The following is a 17693-nucleotide window of genomic DNA, read 5'->3' as shown; positions in this document are numbered from 1 at the left end:
ATAGTAGTCGCGACAGACTTGACCAGAGAGCCGTTGTGGGGTCGCATCAGGCGTGCTGCGCCGTGATTCGTCCGCTCGGGATTTCGAATAGTTTTTCGGGGCCTACGCATCGATCTAAATATTATTGGCCCGTTCGGAAAATTGTCTATAGATCAGCGACGTTATCCTTCTCAAGCCTTCTGTATTCCCGTGGAGCATCGAGTGATAGTTTAATATACTCGGAGATAGGGGATAGACGGACGTTAGGACGGGGACTACTAGATATAAAATCCCCTTCGTGTCTACTCTTCAACCTGAATTCTTCGGCTCGAATCTGTTTGACAACTCAAATGGCCTCCAGATTCACTAACCCTCGCCGTTTGGGCAAGCACGGTCCTTTGGTCCCAGCCATGGGCTTTGGTCTGATGATCATGACCTCTACCAGCTACGGAACTTTGCCTGAGGATGACCAGCGTTTCGCCCTCCTTGATCGTGCGGTTGAACTAGGAGCAACCTTTTGGGACACTTCTGAGTAAGTTCTCTCACTACCTCGTCGTTGCGGTTCTTTTTTCACCCAGCTCACCGGTTATTTGAAGTATGTATGGTGACAACGAGGAGCTGTTGGCTCAATGGTTTAAGAAGACTGGAAAGCGTGATCAGATCTTTCTCGCATCCAAATTCGGATATGTCACTCACGGAGGGACCCTGGAGATAAACAGCTCCGCCGAGTACACCAAGAAAGCTTGCCACTCAACGCTGAAGAAAATGGGAACCGACTACATTGATCTATGTGAGCCTTGGCCAGGGGCAGAATATATCTATATCTCTATATCCTCTTTTGTGTAGGCCGATCTGCTCAGGTAATAGCGTCTGCTAATAGACTCTTTTCGATAAGACTACGTGCACAATGTGGACGAGGTTACACCTATTGAAGAGACCATGTGCGCTCTTGTGGAACTGCAAAAGTATGTCAATCCAACCAAGGTGGCGTCCAGAGGAACAACCCTGACTTATTGCACTTAGCGAGGGAAAGATCAAACATATCGGTTTGTCGATGGTCTCCTCTAAAGCGCTTCGTCGCGCAGTCAAGATTGGAGTCGTCGCCGCATACCAACCCGCGTACTCCCTCTTCGAACGTGGGATCGAGGGTCCCGAGGGAACCGATGCTCTGGCTACCTGCCGTGAGCTCGGGATTGCAATCGTATGCGCGACGCCTCTGGGTAGAGGGATCCTCACCTCCACTTTCAGCGAAGGCAATGCCGTCGGAGATAACACTGATATACGACGACTGAGGATGCCTCAATTCCAGGATGGGGCGCGGGAGCACAATGCCAAATTGGCTGGCGAAATCAAAGTCATTGCCGATAAGAAAGGCTGCAGCTTGTCTCAGCTGGCACTCGCTTGGCTCCTGAAGCAGGGCGATGATATATTTCCTATCCCTGGTACCAAACGTATCGAGTATCTTGAAGACAATATGGGTGCGCTCAATGTTAGTCTCACGGACCGAGAGGAGGCGGAGATCAGGGCTATTGTTGATAAAACTCCTGTTGTTGGTGGGCCTGTTCCTGATGCTTTCAAGAACATGATTTATCGTGATACCAAGGAGGAATAAGGGTGCCGGTACTTCAATGTCTGAGACATGCAAATTTCCTTAATATGACAGTTAACCCTGCTATCTACCCTTTTCTCTCTCTAAGGACAGACTTAGGAGATTCTGTCGGGATTTGGAGCCCTTGGTAAGCGAGTGAGGTGGATGAGTTATACAAAGGGTACAAAGTACACATCATGGATCTAGCCTAAGCCGACCCCGGATTTTCGTGGGACTTTTGTGCTCCCCTCCAGGCTTCATGTGGATAGGCATCATGTCCATGTCCATATTCCAGAAAGTAAGACGGGGGCTACACTACGACTGAACAGAGAACTGAACAGAAACAAAAAATATGTAATTCATCCCGGGGCAACAGCCGAAGCCCGGATTCTCATATCCCTCGCTGATTCGAAACCGATGATCCAAACCACGAGGAAAGAAACAACACGACGCCTTTTGGGGGGATCATCGAGCTCCACGGATCCAAAGACTCGATCCTAACAACATAAGGGGGTTTCACACAGCCTCCAGGAAAGATGGCCGAGTCCGAACATTTTTGTTTTTTCTGCTTCTAAGTAAGCGCAGGCCACCCTTCCCACACACACCACAACCCATTCCAGAAGAAACCAGGGCTGAAACAGGCGGGCCACCAGACCAGCGTCATCCTCGCCATGCCAATACCATCCATCGGACCATGTATTATCGTGCGGGGTGAGACGTTTAGTCCTTGCTCTTCTTGGGGCCCTTGGTCTTGGCAGTACCGCGGAACTTCTTGGAGCGGTTCTTCCGTTGCTTGCCTGTGGAAGAGTTAGATTCGATCGAGTCTGACAGTGACACTTTAGTGAGGAGTGGAACGCACGCTGCTGGCGGGAAGCCTTCTCGATCTTGTTGGCGGCACCGATGCGGACCAGGCGGTAGTGAGGCTCGAACTTCTTCAGGGCCTCGGAGGAGTCGTAGACCAGAGCGAAGCCGGTGCTCTTGCCACCACCGTACTGTGTGCGGAACCCGAAGACGGAGACCTGGTCCTTGTTGGACTTGTACAGGTCGGCCAACTTCTCACGGAGCTCATCCTTGGAGACGTTGGGGCGGTTGGGGTGGAGGACGTCCCTGGAAAATCAGAGATGTCAGCCGCGCGATCATTAATTTCGAGTTGTTCATTCCCCATTTCTCGTTTCGTTTCGTGTATGTCGTGTGTGATGTCGTGTGGGCGTTGAATTTGTTGTGTGCCAATCCTTCGATTCCTCCTCAAATTGTCGTCCACCGGGGTAAAAAGAAAGGGGGAGCTTACACGACCATCTGCTTGCGGGCAAGCAGAGGGTTGCGGATGAACTTGCGAGTCCGCAGAGTAACGGGAGTGTCGGCCATTGTGCTGGTGAGTGGTGATGCAGGAATGGGAAGGAGTGGATGTCGACTTTCAATTTTCGTGCGGTGCGCTCGGCTATGCGGTGGCGCTAGTCCAGTTAGGGTATGCTGACCTAAGTACGCTTATGTCATACATTAGGGCGGAATCGACACCCGGTTTAACAGGTGTCAACCTCGCCTTATCTCTTATCGATAATGCTCTCTTATCGAACACTCGAATTATCTTCAGTCTTTCCACTTTGTACGGTGGACTCGCCATGGCTGACTTGATTCGCACACTAGCTGTGCAGTACTTCCAGCTGGTCGATCCACCAACTCTGGCGCTACCACCAGGCAATGTCCTCGTCCAGCCAGCCGTGCAGCAAGCCCTATACGAGCACATGTTCGACGAGACACTCACCCCACTCCCACCAACGCCGTACCGAACACGAGTTCTAAAGCAGATACTCGCGCGGATCGAAGAATCAATCACAGACCCGGAGGAAGATGTAAGGAACCCATTGAATCCCAGCTAACTTTACAATCCACAATCTCCACACCAATTGACCTCCCATCTAACATATACCCCAGGAAATCCTAGACAGTCTAATGGACGCCTGGGGCAACCTAGTCGTCCAACCCAAACCCTCCGCCCTGGAACAAGCCCAACAACTCTCAACCATAAAATACACAGCTCCCCTCCAATCACCCCAGACCCGGGAGCGCAACGTAACAATACTCGAATCCCAAGGCCTGATTCTCTCCGGTGGAACAACAGGTAACAGAACATGGGAAGCAGCGCTACATCTAGGCTCTTTCCTGGCCTCACCAGCCGGTGAAGCACTAGTCCATGGGAAAAGGATTATTGAGCTCGGCGCGGGCACGGGGTTCCTTTCGCTATTCTGTGCGCGGCACCTTGGTGTTCGGGGTGTTGTTGCGACGGACCGTGAGCTGTTTCTCATTGAGAACATGCGCACGTGTGCCCGACTGAATCAGGCGGATGGGGATATACCGTTTTATCCGGCTGTTTGGGATTGGGGGACGAGATTGGAACAGACGGATGAGATGTCTTCGATGACGGGGGGCGGGCCGTTGGAGTTTGATGCTGCGCTCGGTGCTGATTTGGTACGATCCCCAATGCCGCCATATCCTAAAACATGATTTTGTATTAACAATCCCAGGTCTACGACACAGACCTCGTCCCCCTCCTCATCTCAACGGTGCGCGACCTCTTCTCAAACTACGGGGTTAGTCAGTTCATTACCGCTGCGACATTGCGGAATGAGGATACGTTCCGGACTTTTTCGAATGCTTGTGAGGAGAATGCTTTTAGCGTTGAGGCGTTGCCGTTTGAGTCTACGCCTGCGGAGGAGCAGTCGGGGTTCTTTCATTCGACGAATATTCCCATTCGGACGTTTAGGATTTCGAGAGCGTGATGAAAGAATGGTTGGTTGTTATGAGATTATGAGCGTAGATGAATACCCAGTTGAATTGACGGAGTTTGCTTTTGAGTTGTTGTATGACTATGCATGACTGGGTTCCTTTGGCTTTGGGGGTGCGGGTCATATACTCCATACCACCATTTTGCATAACTTGTAACAGACCATGGAGTTACGATAGCAAATGAAGATAGAAATGTATATATTAGGATTGTATGATTGTATAATCAACAAGAACATGACAAGGGAAAAAAAGGAATGTCTCGGGTATCATAGATCAGAAACACCACGCGCGCAACTATATGCCAAAAAAACCATTGTAGATCGGGATTAAATGCAGGGTATAGGGCGGGAGAATATCCAAGAGACAGAACTGGGATAGTAGCCAGTTCCTCAATGTGCAGGTAATTTCACTCGGCGAGACTTTCTCGTAAGAGGTCCTCGTCTACATCCTGCGGGTGAATGCGTATAGGGGGTTGAGGTGGAGGACGGAGACCCATTATGGGGCCTTTCTGGTTCACGCCTGGGAACCTGAAGTGGAGGGGTGGGGGGTTTCTATTCGTTGAAGCTGTAATCGGCGTTGAAGCTGCATTCGGAGTTGGCGTTGGAGCTTCCGAGCCAGCTGGTGACTCGATAGGTGGAGGTTGGCTCCCATCTGATGAGACAGGCGCCATGCCCCAACGCCCAAGGACCCAACCTCCCACGCGACGGCCCAAAGTGGCTGACTTGCGTGGGACTGGGGTTGCGGTGGAGCTGGTGCTATCTGTCGACCCGATGGAAGCGGATTCAGAGGCCAGGCTGTTTCCTGCGGCCATGGAAGCTAGCAGCGAGCGAGACGATTGATCGGGTGCCTTTGCGCGGTCTGCTGTGATGATGGGTGCTGAGAGGACGGGTGGGGTCGAGACAAGCGCGATGCAGGGAGAGACCATGCGTTGGGGGATGCGCATGCCGGGGTGCCAATCGCCCATGCGTGCGTGGCGGGTTGTGGGTGTGTGGATGTCCATTCCTGCTACGGACAATAGACTATCGTGCGATGCAGACTTTCGGAGAGGTGCGTATTGCATTTGCATGTCGAAGACATTTTCGGACTGAGGGTCCCCTGCAATAGACTGGGAGTATTCTCCTGATGGCGATGACTCGGATTCTTCGGGGATGGCAGGGTGTGCAGTAACCCCATCGCACAGATCGAGGTAGGCTGGTCGGTCGTACTGATCTTCATTGAAAAGACCGGATGAATCGTCGGGTGGTTCGGTATCGAGCCCTCCCATGGGCCGAATTGGCATGTCGAAGCCTTTGAAGTTGCGTGCTGCCATCAGAGGAGAAGAGAAGACGGTGCTGCCGGGGCTGGTAGGTTGGGAGAATTCGGACCCATGATCCATGCGGTCAAATATAGATGATGCGCGGAACGCGGATTGCGGAGAGCTTGCCAATGAGTCTGCTGGGGGTGTTTGCAGCGACCAGCGGCGGGAAGAAGATGGCGGTGGGATTGAGACGGATGTTTGAGACAGGATAGTGTTCATAGATGAGCCGGAGGATTGAGAGCGATGGATAGAGCGTCGAGGAGAGTGGGTTCCCATGACAGAGTGTAAAGGCGCAGGGCTTCCGAGATTAGGTCGTTTCTTCTTCACGCGACGGTTGAGAGTGGCTTTGTCCTTTTTCGATGATGTCGGGGTATGATAATGGTGGTGGATGTGAAATTCTTGTGACACACGACGCTCTTTCGACTCCAGTTCCTCGCTCAGGGTAGTAGATGCAGAAGGCTCGGCGTTTTCATCTTCACCAATGCCGGCCAGCGGCTGGTGAGACAGGACTTGATCACGCAGGTTTTGCACCTCGTTATTCGAACTCTCGAGCATTTCTCGCAGTTCCATTATCCCCACCTGCAAGTTCGCATTATCCTGCAAGATATCCTTGACGAAGCGTGAGACCACATTTGTACCTGGATTCCGGCCGAGCTCTGATGCAGCTGCAGCACCCTTCAGACGCCCAGCCGCATTATCCAGCTCCCGCTCCACAAGTCGCTTGCGCTCCATGCGTTCGACAAGTTCTTCATGTCGTTCACGCTCTTCCCGAGCTTCGGCTTCAATGCGTTCAACCTGATCACTAAGATCACGCAACGTAGTCTCAGCATTCCTCCACCTTTGCACGGCCGATCTCTCATCTTCCTGCACCGAAGACAAAGTGTCCTGCAACCTCGACTGGTCCGTCTCCATAAGAACCAACTGCGCCTCCAGGTCCGCAGCCCTAGACGCAGCAACAGTCAACCGGCGCAGCTCAGCCTGAGTAGTCTCCAGTGTAAGCGTCAAGGCCTGAACATGCTCATCGGACTCAGCAACAGCCTTATTCAGACCATCCAGCTGCTCCAGCAGCGAGCGGTTCTCCTCGACAATACGCGCATTGTCAGCCTGAACCTGGCGGTTCTCGCGCTCTAGCGCATCAACACTATCCACGAGCCGCTGGCGGTCCTCTTCCGCCTCGGCCATGTAACTCTCATGACGATGGAGAAGAGCCTGTAAAGAAAAGGTCAGCGACGAGGACCCGATACAGTCTCCCGTGGGAGCGTAATCGAAGAAAGTCAAGGCCATGACGAACGCCAAAACAGCGGATGAGGACGGGCGAGTCCATAGAACGAGAGCAAGTCATGGGTGGCCCCTAAGATGAGTGTAGAATGAAAGTAGGAGGGAAATCCAAAAAAGCCTTCGCAATACCTCCGGAATGACCAAAAAAATGATGAATCAAACGTGCAGTCCTCAGCCAGCCTCACCACACACCGTGTTCCCGCCGATCACCAACCCATAAGATGTGACCCTAGATGCATATAAAAAGAAAAATCTCCATCACGTACCTGACCTAGTCTTGCAGCCGTTGCAAGATCCTTTTCCAACCCCTCAAGCGCAACGTTATTATGCTCGAGCAGTGCACAGTCCTGGCGGCCACAGCAGCAACGCAGAGACGCGGGTGCGCTGGAGTGAGTGGGAATGCTGGGGAACAGGTCCCGGTCCTCGGTATGCGGATGGGAATCCATGTCTGGAATGTGGCCCCTTCAGGGAGCGATGGAGGGAACTGATCATCCGCGAGCTGTCCAGCGACAGGGATCTCTCTAACTGACTGGCGCGGATGCAGTGTACAGGTCGCACGGCAGAGCGGAGAAGCTCCCTTGGAGTCGGGCAGCTGATGGATGAGTAAGATGGGCTCCAATCGGTGCCTGATTATGTAAGGGTACACAGATTGCCCGATGAGGTTATATTGGGTTATTTTGGATTATATTGGGAGATGGAGGAGGGTTAGAGTAAAATACAGAATTTAGAGAAGAAAATATGAATCCCAGCCTCTTTGATTACAGAGTTGGCAACGATCGGGGAATTATCCGGTGAGGGCAGAATGGGCGCATTCCATACCCATACCAGCATGGGATCCATCCCTTCAGGTACCTAAATTTACCCATTCGATCAGATAAAGGGACCGGTATATTATTCTCTCCTAAGACCAGGGACCGCTGTAATAGAAGCATACGCATGGGCATGAGCGGTCTCGACCGAATCAAACATTCTGGCTATCACGCAGAAAAAAGAAAAAAAAAAAGTCAAAACGGGTCAAATGGATCCAGACCCATAAGAACGAAGCCCAGCGCCAGATTAATTCTCAAATCTCAAAGCTCAAAGCAAAACGTCATTCCGAACATTGATGAACGCCCCAGCGCCGCCGTCTTCGCTAATCTCGTTTACTAGGACCTCCGTTTGCTGGTACAGGCGTTCCAAGGCTGCAGAGGAGGATTTCCCGAGGGAGACTATACAGATCAGATTAGTACGAGTCAAAGCAGGCAAAGAGGGGAATGGGGAATGGGACAAACCTAAAATGGCCGAGTTCAGTTCCTCGGCTACAGCCACTCGCCCCGCGGGGTCTAGATAATGTCCGTGCACAGAGCGCTTGGGATCGGAGTAAGCTACGAGTGAGAAAATATCATCGAGCATCTTCTTGTCGCCGCCGTTTTCGTCAGAAGGGTAGTCCATGCGGAGTTGCTGGCCGTACTGCACTGCCTCGGTCAGGAGCTCGTTGAATTGCGCCGTGGCCTCTGGTTCCTCGGTGTCCATTCCATCTGCGGCCCAGCCGTCGTCGAGTTCCATTTCCTGATCGAAGACGGCGTGCTCGTCGGAGATACCGGCGGATGTGGAATGGCCTTTGGAGGAGACGTGGGGAGCGGAGAGCTCGTTGTATCGACGCATCACTTCGAGGAATTTGCGGCAGCGGAGTTTGAAGTGGATTTGAGGGTAGTCTTCGAGGACGTTGGCGTAGTATGCTTTTGTGTGCTTGAGGGCCTTGTCGATATCACCGTCGAGGATTGCGGCGCGAATTTCTGGTTTTGTTAGCGTTGTAGCTGCCACGAGTGGACGACAAGCTTACTGTTACGTTGGATGGCTTCGCGGTCTTCTTCCACCTCGTATTTCTTTAGCGGCTCCTGCTGTCCATTCTGCAGCGCTGCGGTCTCGGTGGCTACCTCTCCGGCGAATGCACGCGCGGTCTCCACGTAACCATCGTGGGCAAGAAACTGGGCAACTAGCTCCTGGAGGAGCGTGGACTCGTCCAGTCCTGGCTGTAAGCTGTCGGTACTCGTGCTGTTGATCTCTGATTGAATCGATGCTCTCTCTTGCTGTAGAATCGTTAGGCTCTCGCATCACAATTTGAAACATACTGCGACACATACCCTGACCATGCCGTCAATGTCAAATACGAATGGCTCCTGTCCAAAGTTCGCTTTCAAGTGTACGGGCGGTTGCTTCTTCATCCCGACAGATGGATACAGCTTCACATTGCGCAAATCATGAAAAGCATTCCCTAGTTCTGTCAGTTCTGCATCACTTGGCAGTTGATTGGGCTCTTACCCAGGAACACCCCATTCTTAGTAAAGAATGCTGACCCCGTGGAGAAATTTACTCCACATCCAACGGTATCTCCAACGCCAAACGTCGGCCCATATGAACGACCTTGTCCTTGACTCTCGCCGAAAAAGGACTTCCCATCATCACCGTGATAGGCCCAGGATTCCTGCTCCCAGCCCGGGAGTCTCTCGACCGAAGCTTTGGTACTGGAGAATCCAATGCCGATCATTCTAGACCATCAATCAGTATAAAGCCGTAGATTACCACGAAACCATACAACGTACCCTTCCTTCGGCTTGGACTCAATCTTGATCTCAAAATAGTATATACCACATTGTGGCGGCATGGGGTTATCAGCCCTTAGCGCCGCAGCTTCATGGTCGTGTTTGTGCACGGGACCCGTGTATCGCACATCGAGAGAATCGTTCGATAGCTCTAGACCGGCGTATTTGTCCGATGAACTCCACTGGGTCGGCAGCGGTGAGAGGGGGTCGGCGGTGGTCGGAGGTTCCTTCTCGATGATCTCGTAGGTCATGCCACGATGGGATGGGGCCATGCGGGGGAGGTGGACATTGCTGGAAGAGGTAGAGAGGGGAGGATTCGAAGTGGAAGTTGTAGAGGAGGCGTCGCGCTGCTGGGCCGCATGTTTAGCTCGATGGGCGGCTTCGAGGCGATAGATGTAGCGGGAGTTGCGGAGGTAGGAGGGGGTGAAGAAGGCCGGCCCATCGGTCAAACCGAAGCCCGAGTTAAACTCCATCGGGCGCAAGTAGCTGGCATACTTGCGGGAGTATGAAGGCAGGGAATCAGGAGATGAGTTGGATCTCCAGGCGGGGTTGAGCTGCATATCGGCATCGAGGCCGGACGGGACCCGGTGGAGTCGGCCGTCGGGCAGGGAGGGCGGCCGGTAGGAAGAGACGGGATTTGAGTTGATCAGATGGGAGAACGAGCTTGAGATTGGGGGAGAGAAAGCGGTGCCCGAGACGACGGAGGCGTAGGAGGAGCGGCGCTGGCCGGATGAGATGCCGTATGTTGGAGCTCCTCGAGCTCCACCGGGGAAAGGAACGTCGGCCATGGCTGCGGGTCACGCCCACCCCAAATCGATGACCGTGGATGGCTTCACAACCCAAACTGATCTGCAAAAATAGATGAATTCTCTCTGCTGAAGGGCTTCTTGCTAACGTTGCGAGACGAGCGGGTCATCTGGTGACCGGAAGCAGCGAAGGCCGCAACAGCCACGAACACCCGAACAGAGGTGAGGGCTCGATGTCGGGACCGAAGTTAGCGTAGCATGAACAAGGGAAAAAGAAAGATAGTAACGGCTCGTTGAAGGCTGCGGGGAAATATCCGGGTTAAGCTAGGAAAGGAGGGGAGGGAGAGTGTTGTCACGAGGATCCCTCCCCGATGTGTCCGGCCTCTTCACAATGGCTTGAAATTCACTGCTTATTCCTTCAGTCATTTTTGACATCTTTTTATGTGGCCACTATTCATGCTAGTATGATAGTCAAAGTACGCGAGCAACAGTTATGATCATCCACATATCCAAGGCCATTTACAATATTTCCTCGGTCTCTAGTTCGGTAAATTGTATAGAAACCAGAACAAGTTTGGCATGTGCTATGATCCTATCACAGCAAAGGTCTTCCAGTCCGATAAAAAATAAAGTGAATCCGATCCCAAGATATCCCGAATTATAATACAAGAGAATGCCCAAAATCCCAGCGCAGCAAAACAAAACAAATTGTGCCAGACAGGCAACATGCGAGACCATGCCATCATACCTGTAGCCATATCCACTTTCCAGAAGACGCCATTTCATAAAAACCCAGAGCCAAAACAAGGTATGATCCAGAAAAGTGAAAAAAAAAACAAAGAAACGAAAAAAAGAAAGAAACGAAAAAAAGAAAGAAACGAAAGAGTCTAATATACAACCTCATGCACATTAAGCAGCCATAGCGATGGCGGGCGACGACGGCTCGACAATGTTCGATGGAACGGGGGTGACATCTCCATCACCGGAATTGCTCTTCTCGCTGGGAACAGCACTGCTGCCATTGAGGGTGTCGGTACCAGGAGCAGTAAGTCCGGCCTTCGTGTCGCTATCGCCGCTCTCAAGGGCAGCAACCTTGGACTCGCTGGACTCAGACTTGGCCAGGTGGTGGCCGCGCCAGGAAGGCAGTTGCCAGAGAACGCCAGTGAAGCTTCTCAGCTTCAGAGGCTGGCGTTCCCACTTGCGGCAGGGAGCTCCGGTACGGTCGAGGGCGCGCAGTCCAGCATTGATAGCGCCGGTGTTGGCCTTTGGTCCCAGTCGAGTTGCGGCCGGCAACTTGGCAGCATCGGCACCTTCTTCCCTGTTATATGTCAATGTCATTCGGCTCATATTGCGTTGGGTACGACTTACAGTCGCGGCTTCTTCTTCGGCCCTGGTCTACCTCTAGCACGTGCGGTGGGCTCGGTCTGCCCGTTTGCGCGCTTGTTGCCAGGCTTAGGACCCGGAACACCCTTCCGGCGCGGGGTATCGGCGGCTGGAGTTGCACCGGCGGCCGGGGTCGAGTTCGCATCGGCGTTGGAGTCATTGTCCGCAGAGGAAGGACGAACGGCCGGGACTTCAGTAGACGAGGCCGGCGAGGAACGTTCGAGACCCTTGCCGGGAGGGAAAAGATTCGAGGGCTTTCGGTCGGTGGCATTGTCCATGAAGGACTGTAGCATGTCCGGGGACAGCTTAAGGGTCACCACTAAGGAGCTGGGTGTATTTTTAGAGCCCTTGGAGCGACCGTTGGGGGTAGAGCCGGCAGCAGGCATGATGTCGGAGCGAGGCGCGAAGTCGGCCTTGGAGATGTGACGATGGGTAGAGTCTCGGAAGGGATTGAGGATGATGAGCCGTAGGGGCGGCGATCGTGACGTGGTCTTCCACCGCCCAGGCTATTTTCAGCTGTAGATAGTTTCAAATGTTCACGAGGCTGAAGTGTTGGATGGTTGGATGGATCATGGGGGGAGGGGGAGAGGGAGAGGGAGAGGGGAAGAGTCGAGATGGAAAGGGAGGGAAGCGGGAAGGGGGGAAAGGGATGGGTGTCCCGGCAGTGGATAGCATCTCGTTTAATTTTCTGGATAGCGAAGGTTCTTCTGAGAGAGACACAGGAGGTGCGAGTCGTGGTGAGGCCTCGCGTTGTTACCGTATCGGTATTTACGCCCGTCGGTGGCCACGGACGGGACTGGTTACCGTACCGTTACGCCTGCGACAAAGGAACCCGACTTTTGCTTCACCGTTTCTATACTTGTATTCGATACCTTTTTGGGGACTTTTTGAATATCCATTCCTTTGACACGTCTTTTGGGATCTCTTCTTTATCATTCATAGGCATCAACCATTCTATATACTTGGCACGGTGTGTACTGCCAAACACATTCCTGATCGCCCCCGATTGATGGATCTCATTCCTGTCTCCGCCGAGTCCCGAAATTGGTTCGCTAGTGGTCCCGGACAGTTTCGCAATGGCCTGATCCAAGACTGTACAGTATTATTCAAGAGCCTTGCAGTTTTACCCCCGTCACCAAGACCTTTCAGATGACCGACTCGACCTGGCGCCACCGTGGCCAGAGGCGAGATGAGAATATTTTGACGCCTGACTCTTACAACCCGTAATACGCCACAGATCAACGGATTTGATCATCCGAAATCTGTGCTCCGCTGATCGAATCATGGTCCTGTATTGGTCCTGTACAAAGTCTAATTTACAACAAGGTCATCTAAGCGACTCCCGTCACTAATCAACTTTCCTCTGGCTTTCCATCTTGCGCCGTTCCACGACCTGCGCGACGGCGCGTTGCACCTCGGCACTCGAGCGCACTCCGCCCAAAATCAGCCCCTCTTTCATGCCGCGACGCAGCGCAGACACGCTCTCGCGATCACCGCGGAACGGCGCCAGGCCGACCTGCAGCACCCGCGTTGCCTCGAGATCTGCCTGGCGCGTTGCTACTACCAGCTGGCCCATTCGCTGCATGGTCTGCGGCGAGATCTTGTCTCCACCGCCGGGTGCGCGGGCGCTTGGCGGAGCGATCTGGGAGATGAAGATGTGTAGTAGAATGGAGGCGCGACGGGCCAGAGTTAATGTCTGGAAGGGGAGAAGGTGGAAGGCCGGCTCTGGCATCCAGGCCCGTAGCCATGTGGGAAGATAGGTCGCGGGCATGAACACGGCCTGGGGGTGGGTGATAAGCGCGAGTTCAAGGGTTAGCATGGCGGCAAAGGTATAGAAGCGCCACTGTAGAACCGTTAGTGCCTGTCCAAAAAAAAAATCCGGGTCTCATCACTCACGTAGCGTCCCCAGTTGGCCCACCACAGCCAGTTCAGCACCAGCATGGTCACGAAACCACCGACGTAATGCGGGACAAGAGACCGGGTGAATGACACGGTGATAAAGTCGCCCATGGTCTTTTGCTCACCCCAGCTGAGCATGTCGGGACCGAAGCGGTCGTACGCGAATCGCCTGACTGGGTTCGCGAGCGTTTCCTGAGCTTGACGCAGGTACATGAAGTATACCTCTGCGCCGCCGTCCGGGCCGATCTTATCAGGGTGATGCTGGGCGGCTAGTCGGCGGAACTTCGACTTGATCGTGCGCTCATCGGCGAATGGTGATACTCCCAGCGCTTGGTAAAAGTCTCCCGCAACCTGCACTTGGTGGAAGGTTTCGTACAGCGTGTAGAGGAGGTAGCTCGTGACCACGAAAATAAAGATACGGCGACGATGGAGATCATGACGCGGGGTTCCTGGCATAGGGCGAGGGGAGCCGGCGCGAACAGTAATGCCATAGTAAACAGTCTGGAGAAGCGCCGTTGCGTACTATACCGGTTGTCAGTATACAAAGAAACACGTCCACATCGAGGGTTTCACATACATTAGGCAGGACAGCCCACCCGAGATAATGGAGCACCGAGGCCATGACTGTGAGAATGGAATCACCAATCCCAGATTCTTTGAGGCCAAGCTGGCTGATGCTCGCCCCCAAAACCGGGGCGGTTAAACTGCGTCACCGCCCGCCTCCACCGCCTTCCCTTCTCTGCGCAAAATGAAGAAGAAAAAAAGTTTCTCGAAGTCTTCGAACCATAAAAAAGATCAACCATCCACCATAATTTACAGCTCTGCGGAGCCCCAATTGCGCCATGGCTGTCGACGCAATGGAAATTGACACCTCACCCCGGGCGACCGACGAGCGCAAGCGCAAATCAAAGAACAAGGATGCATCACCGTCCAAGAAGCGCAAGCAGACCGACGAGACGAAGAGCAAGAAAGACAAATCCAGCAAGACAGCCTCGACATCGACCTCGACTGAACATTCCGAGTCCCCATTTTCTCTCGCCACGGCTACACTGTACTTGCCGTTGTCGCCCATCTCCATCTCGCCCACCCATGCGCTGGCTTCGCTGATGGCAGAGCACCTCTCGCCGCTGCTCTTGACCTACTATCCCCCGCTGAAGGGTATCGTCATGGCTTATTCCAACGCTTCAATTTCTAGCCACCCGCCCTCATCTAAACCCCGCAACTCATCTGACCCGAACCCGCAGCCTCTGACGCTCGCCAAAACCGCCGACGAGTACGGCGTGCTGTACGTCTACCTGACAGCAACCTTCCTAATCTTCCGCCCCAGACGAGGCCAGAGCCTCGAAGGCTGGGTGAACGTCCAATCCGAGGGCTTTTTGGGCGCAGTCGTCTTCAACCTGTTCTCCGTCGGCATTGAACGCAAACGCCTCCCCACAAACTGGCGGTGGGTACCACCCGGCGAAGAAGCCGAAGAAACCGAGACCTCAGCAAACGCAACTACAGACGATGAGTCCGCTACCGGGCGCGCACCACCGGGCTTCGACTCCGCCAAGGAACTCTTCCAGCCCGCCCCAGTGGCTGCAGGCGATCTGGACATTGACGGCGAAGACGAAGGCGAGGCATCCACAGGCCACTTCCAGTCTGTATCTGGGCACCGCGTGCGGGGCAATGTTCGGTTCCGCGTTGTCGACGTAGATATCATCCCAGGCTCGGAACGGGACCGCGGGTTCCTGAGTATCGAGGGGACGATGCTCACCCCGGAGGAAGAGGAGAAGCTTGTACAGGCTGAGAACCAGGGCCAGTCATTGCCTCCATCGTTCCTTTCTTCTCCGACCAAGAAGACCACTCGGGTGATTCCCATCTCGGCGACACCGGCTGCGCAAGAGGTCTCGGTTGTGGAGATCGAGCCGGAGGAGAAGACAGAGAAGAAAGAGAAGAGAGAGAAGAGAGAGAAGAAGGAGAAGAAAGAGAAGAAAGAGAAGAAAGAAAAGAAGTCCAAGTCAAAGAAGGAGAAGAAGGAGAAATAGAGCTGTATACATGTCCTTCATACATTTCATTCTCGGCGGGCGTTCCGGGCAAAAGAGTTTCATTTTCAATGCCAAACGTGTACATGCAATCAATGCTTGAGCTATCCATTACTCCAACATATCCAACTAAACACCGACTTGCAAAACATCGACTCCGTCCTTCACCTCCTTCTTCGACACCATTTTCCCACCCCTCATCAGCTCCGCACACTTGCTCATAACCGGGTCCATCCCCATCGTAGCAACCGCCACGACAGTCTCCCCCTTGGTATAAAACGCCGTAAACTTGGTCTCCTCCGGCTGCCTCAAAACAACATCATCAAACCCATTCACCGTATTCCCACAATACCTCAACTGTGCGCCCAACGCACTCCAGAAAATCGGAATAAACTGCTTCACCGACGCAGACCTCACAGGCGCCCGCTGCGCATGCACAATCGCCTTCGCAACGGCCCGCCCCGAGTTCTGCGCTACATTCCAATGCTCAATCCGCACCGGGGCCCCATTCCCTCCAGGCCCGTTATAGGGAAACGTGGCTATATCACCGATAGCAAAGACATCCTCGGATTCAGGAATCAGGAAGTGCGAATCCGTCGCGACAGACCCGTCCTTCTCAAGCTTGATAGCATCACCCAGGAAATCCGTCGCCGGACGGACTCCAACGCCCAGAACGACGACATCGGCCTGCAGCACGGATCCATCTTTCAAATGAACCGCGCCAACGGTCTTCCCATCGTCGGACGGCGTGGCTTTCTCAACGGACGCAGAGAGCTTGAACACAACACCGTTCTTCTCAAGATTGCGCTGGAAGATCCGCCCGACGTCCGCGCCCATGACTCGTTCCATGGGCGCGTTCTCCATGCCGACGATCGTCACATCGTGCTCCTTGGATCTGAGCGCGTTGCCCACTTCCATTCCGATGAATGAACTTCCTATCACAACCACCTTGCGCTTGGAGTCGCCCAGGGCGCCCAGAATCTTCTGGACATCTTCGACGGTGCGCAACGTGAAGATGTTGCCCAGCTCTTTGAATCCCGGAAGTGGGAGGTTTCGGGGTATACCGCCCGTCGCAAGAACGAGTTTCGTATACGGGAACTTGGTTCCCGATTTCGTCGAGACGGATTTATTCTTGAAATCGACGGATGTCACTTCATCGACGACCTTGTCGATGGAAGCTTGCTCGTACCATTCCTTTGGACGCCAGAGGATCTTGGAAGCGTCGGGGATGAGGGCTTTCGAGAGTTTTGTACGGTCGATTACGTAGTCGGACTCGGTGGAGATTATGGTTATTGAGCCGGGATATTTGAGTTCGCGGAGGGTTTGGACGGTGCTGATGGTGCCGCTTCCTCTGTTTTGTGTTAGTGAGGTTCCTTTATAAGGAAACGGGAACGGATGGAGGGATGGAGAACGAACCCTCCAATGACGACGACTTTCTCCTCGGCCTTGGAGGCAGCACACTTTAGAACAGGGTCCCGCTGTCCGGATTTGATATCGTTTTCGGTGGCGCGGATGTAGACGGCGCCGTTCTTTTCAAAAACGTCGAATTTGTTCAGCGCATTCAAGGCTGGTGCGTCTTCGACGTCGCCGGATGAGATTTTGAAACATGCTTTATACAATTAGCATTTCCGTTCTTGTTTCCCCAAGATATACACCGACGTAGGTAATGGAAGGGACATACCGCCATGCCAGGGACATGTAAGCCGGCCATCCGGCGTGACCACGCCGTTCTTGAGGGGCGCACCGTAGTGCGTGCAGCGCGGGCTGAGGGCGTGGACTTGTCCGTCGTGGTTTAACAGGAGGACCTTTCCATCTTCGATACCTTCGACCTCGACCTCGCGCTTCTCATAAGGGGAGACGGAGGCCAGGGAGGAGATGTCTTTTAGTTTATACTCTTGGGACATTGTGGAAATGGTTCTTTGGGGATTTGAAAGGAGGTGTAGTCTTAATAAGCTTTGGGCTGTTGTTGGGCGCGTGAAGCTTGGGATGTGAAGAGCTCTAGCTTGGGGACGTGCACTGGGATTTAAACCCCCGGGAATGGATCTGGAAGCTGGGAAATGAACACAGCAGGAACACGAGCATGCACTTGCTGAGCGACAGCCACACCGACAGGTCCGGACTCGTGAAACACTT

At 53.5% G+C, this 17693-nt stretch overlaps 9 protein-coding genes across 9 annotated transcripts; 3 read left to right on the top strand and 6 right to left on the bottom strand.

Annotated features, from left to right (window-relative positions):
• Window positions 1–329: 329 nt before the first annotated feature.
• Window positions 330–1591, top strand: N7498_006199 (putative aldo-keto reductase (AKR13); the record flags this gene model as incomplete). Its single annotated transcript, XM_058453261.1, has 4 exons — window positions 330–511; window positions 576–769; window positions 875–944; window positions 1003–1591. 4 exons carry the CDS (start codon window positions 330–332, stop codon window positions 1589–1591), a joined length of 1035 nt encoding a protein of 344 aa, XP_058307452.1.
• A 310-nt stretch (window positions 1592–1901) lies between these two features.
• Window positions 1902–2945, bottom strand: N7498_006198 (40S ribosomal protein eS24). The gene is made up of 3 exons (XM_058453260.1): window positions 2856–2945; window positions 2427–2674; window positions 1902–2364 (listed from the first exon to the last, which is right to left on the bottom strand). The coding sequence occupies exons 1-3, from the start codon at window positions 2930–2932 to the stop codon at window positions 2288–2290; spliced, it is 402 nt and encodes a 133-aa protein (XP_058307451.1). The 5' UTR covers window positions 2933–2945; the 3' UTR covers window positions 1902–2287.
• Window positions 2946–3186: 241 nt separating this feature from the next.
• N7498_006197 (protein-lysine N-methyltransferase) lies at window positions 3187–4344 on the top strand (the record flags this gene model as incomplete). Its single annotated transcript, XM_058453259.1, has 3 exons — window positions 3187–3417; window positions 3500–4033; window positions 4090–4344. The coding sequence occupies 3 exons, from the start codon at window positions 3187–3189 to the stop codon at window positions 4342–4344; spliced, it is 1020 nt and encodes a 339-aa protein (XP_058307450.1).
• Window positions 4345–4757: 413 nt separating this feature from the next.
• N7498_006196 (uncharacterized protein) lies at window positions 4758–7372 on the bottom strand (the record flags this gene model as incomplete). The annotated part of the gene is made up of 2 exons (XM_058453258.1): window positions 4758–6857; window positions 7193–7372. 2 exons carry the CDS (start codon window positions 7370–7372, stop codon window positions 4758–4760), a joined length of 2280 nt encoding a protein of 759 aa, XP_058307449.1.
• Window positions 7373–8003: 631 nt separating this feature from the next.
• On the bottom strand, window positions 8004–10296 carry N7498_006195 (uncharacterized protein; the record flags this gene model as incomplete). Its single annotated transcript, XM_058453257.1, has 6 exons — window positions 8004–8134; window positions 8198–8701; window positions 8749–8995; window positions 9050–9180; window positions 9228–9454; window positions 9509–10296. The coding sequence occupies 6 exons, from the start codon at window positions 10294–10296 to the stop codon at window positions 8004–8006; spliced, it is 2028 nt and encodes a 675-aa protein (XP_058307448.1).
• Window positions 10297–11163: 867 nt separating this feature from the next.
• Window positions 11164–12023, bottom strand: N7498_006194 (uncharacterized protein; the record flags this gene model as incomplete). The annotated part of the gene is made up of 2 exons (XM_058453256.1): window positions 11164–11572; window positions 11623–12023. 2 exons carry the CDS (start codon window positions 12021–12023, stop codon window positions 11164–11166), a joined length of 810 nt encoding a protein of 269 aa, XP_058307447.1.
• A 962-nt stretch (window positions 12024–12985) lies between these two features.
• On the bottom strand, window positions 12986–14158 carry N7498_006193 (J domain-containing protein; the record flags this gene model as incomplete). Its single annotated transcript, XM_058453255.1, has 3 exons — window positions 12986–13480; window positions 13534–14058; window positions 14114–14158. The coding sequence occupies 3 exons, from the start codon at window positions 14156–14158 to the stop codon at window positions 12986–12988; spliced, it is 1065 nt and encodes a 354-aa protein (XP_058307446.1).
• A 220-nt stretch (window positions 14159–14378) lies between these two features.
• On the top strand, window positions 14379–15563 carry N7498_006192 (DNA-directed RNA polymerase I subunit RPA43; the record flags this gene model as incomplete). The annotated part of the gene is made up of 1 exon (XM_058453254.1): window positions 14379–15563. The coding sequence occupies one exon, from the start codon at window positions 14379–14381 to the stop codon at window positions 15561–15563; it is 1185 nt and encodes a 394-aa protein (XP_058307445.1).
• Window positions 15564–15689: 126 nt separating this feature from the next.
• nfr1 (putative AIF-like mitochondrial oxidoreductase (Nfrl)) lies at window positions 15690–17464 on the bottom strand (the record flags this gene model as incomplete). Its single annotated transcript, XM_058453253.1, has 3 exons — window positions 15690–16911; window positions 16977–17169; window positions 17242–17464. 3 exons carry the CDS (start codon window positions 17462–17464, stop codon window positions 15690–15692), a joined length of 1638 nt encoding a protein of 545 aa, XP_058307444.1.
• Between the last annotated feature and the right edge of the window lie 229 nt (window positions 17465–17693).

This window comes from Penicillium cinerascens (genome assembly GCF_028974065.1).
Source record: "Penicillium cinerascens strain IBT 15544 chromosome Unknown contig_6_segment0_segment0, whole genome shotgun sequence".
NCBI lineage: Eukaryota > Fungi > Ascomycota > Eurotiomycetes > Eurotiales > Aspergillaceae > Penicillium > Penicillium cinerascens.
Note: the sequence above shows the minus strand (reverse complement) of the source record. Positions and strands in the feature narration are given on the sequence as shown.

Excerpts from the sequence above, each read along its gene's own strand:
- N7498_006198 (XM_058453260.1), bottom strand. The coding sequence starts at position 2,932 with ATGGCCGACACTCCCGTTACTCTGCGGACTCGCAAGTTCATCCGCAAC. Across the intron at positions 2,675-2,855 it reads GCCCGCAAGCAGATGGTCGT|GGACGTCCTCCACCCCAACC; the intron begins GTAAGCTCCCCC and ends CTGATTTTCCAG. Across the intron at positions 2,365-2,426 it reads GAAGGCTTCCCGCCAGCAGC|GCAAGCAACGGAAGAACCGC; the intron begins GTGCGTTCCACT and ends ACTCTTCCACAG.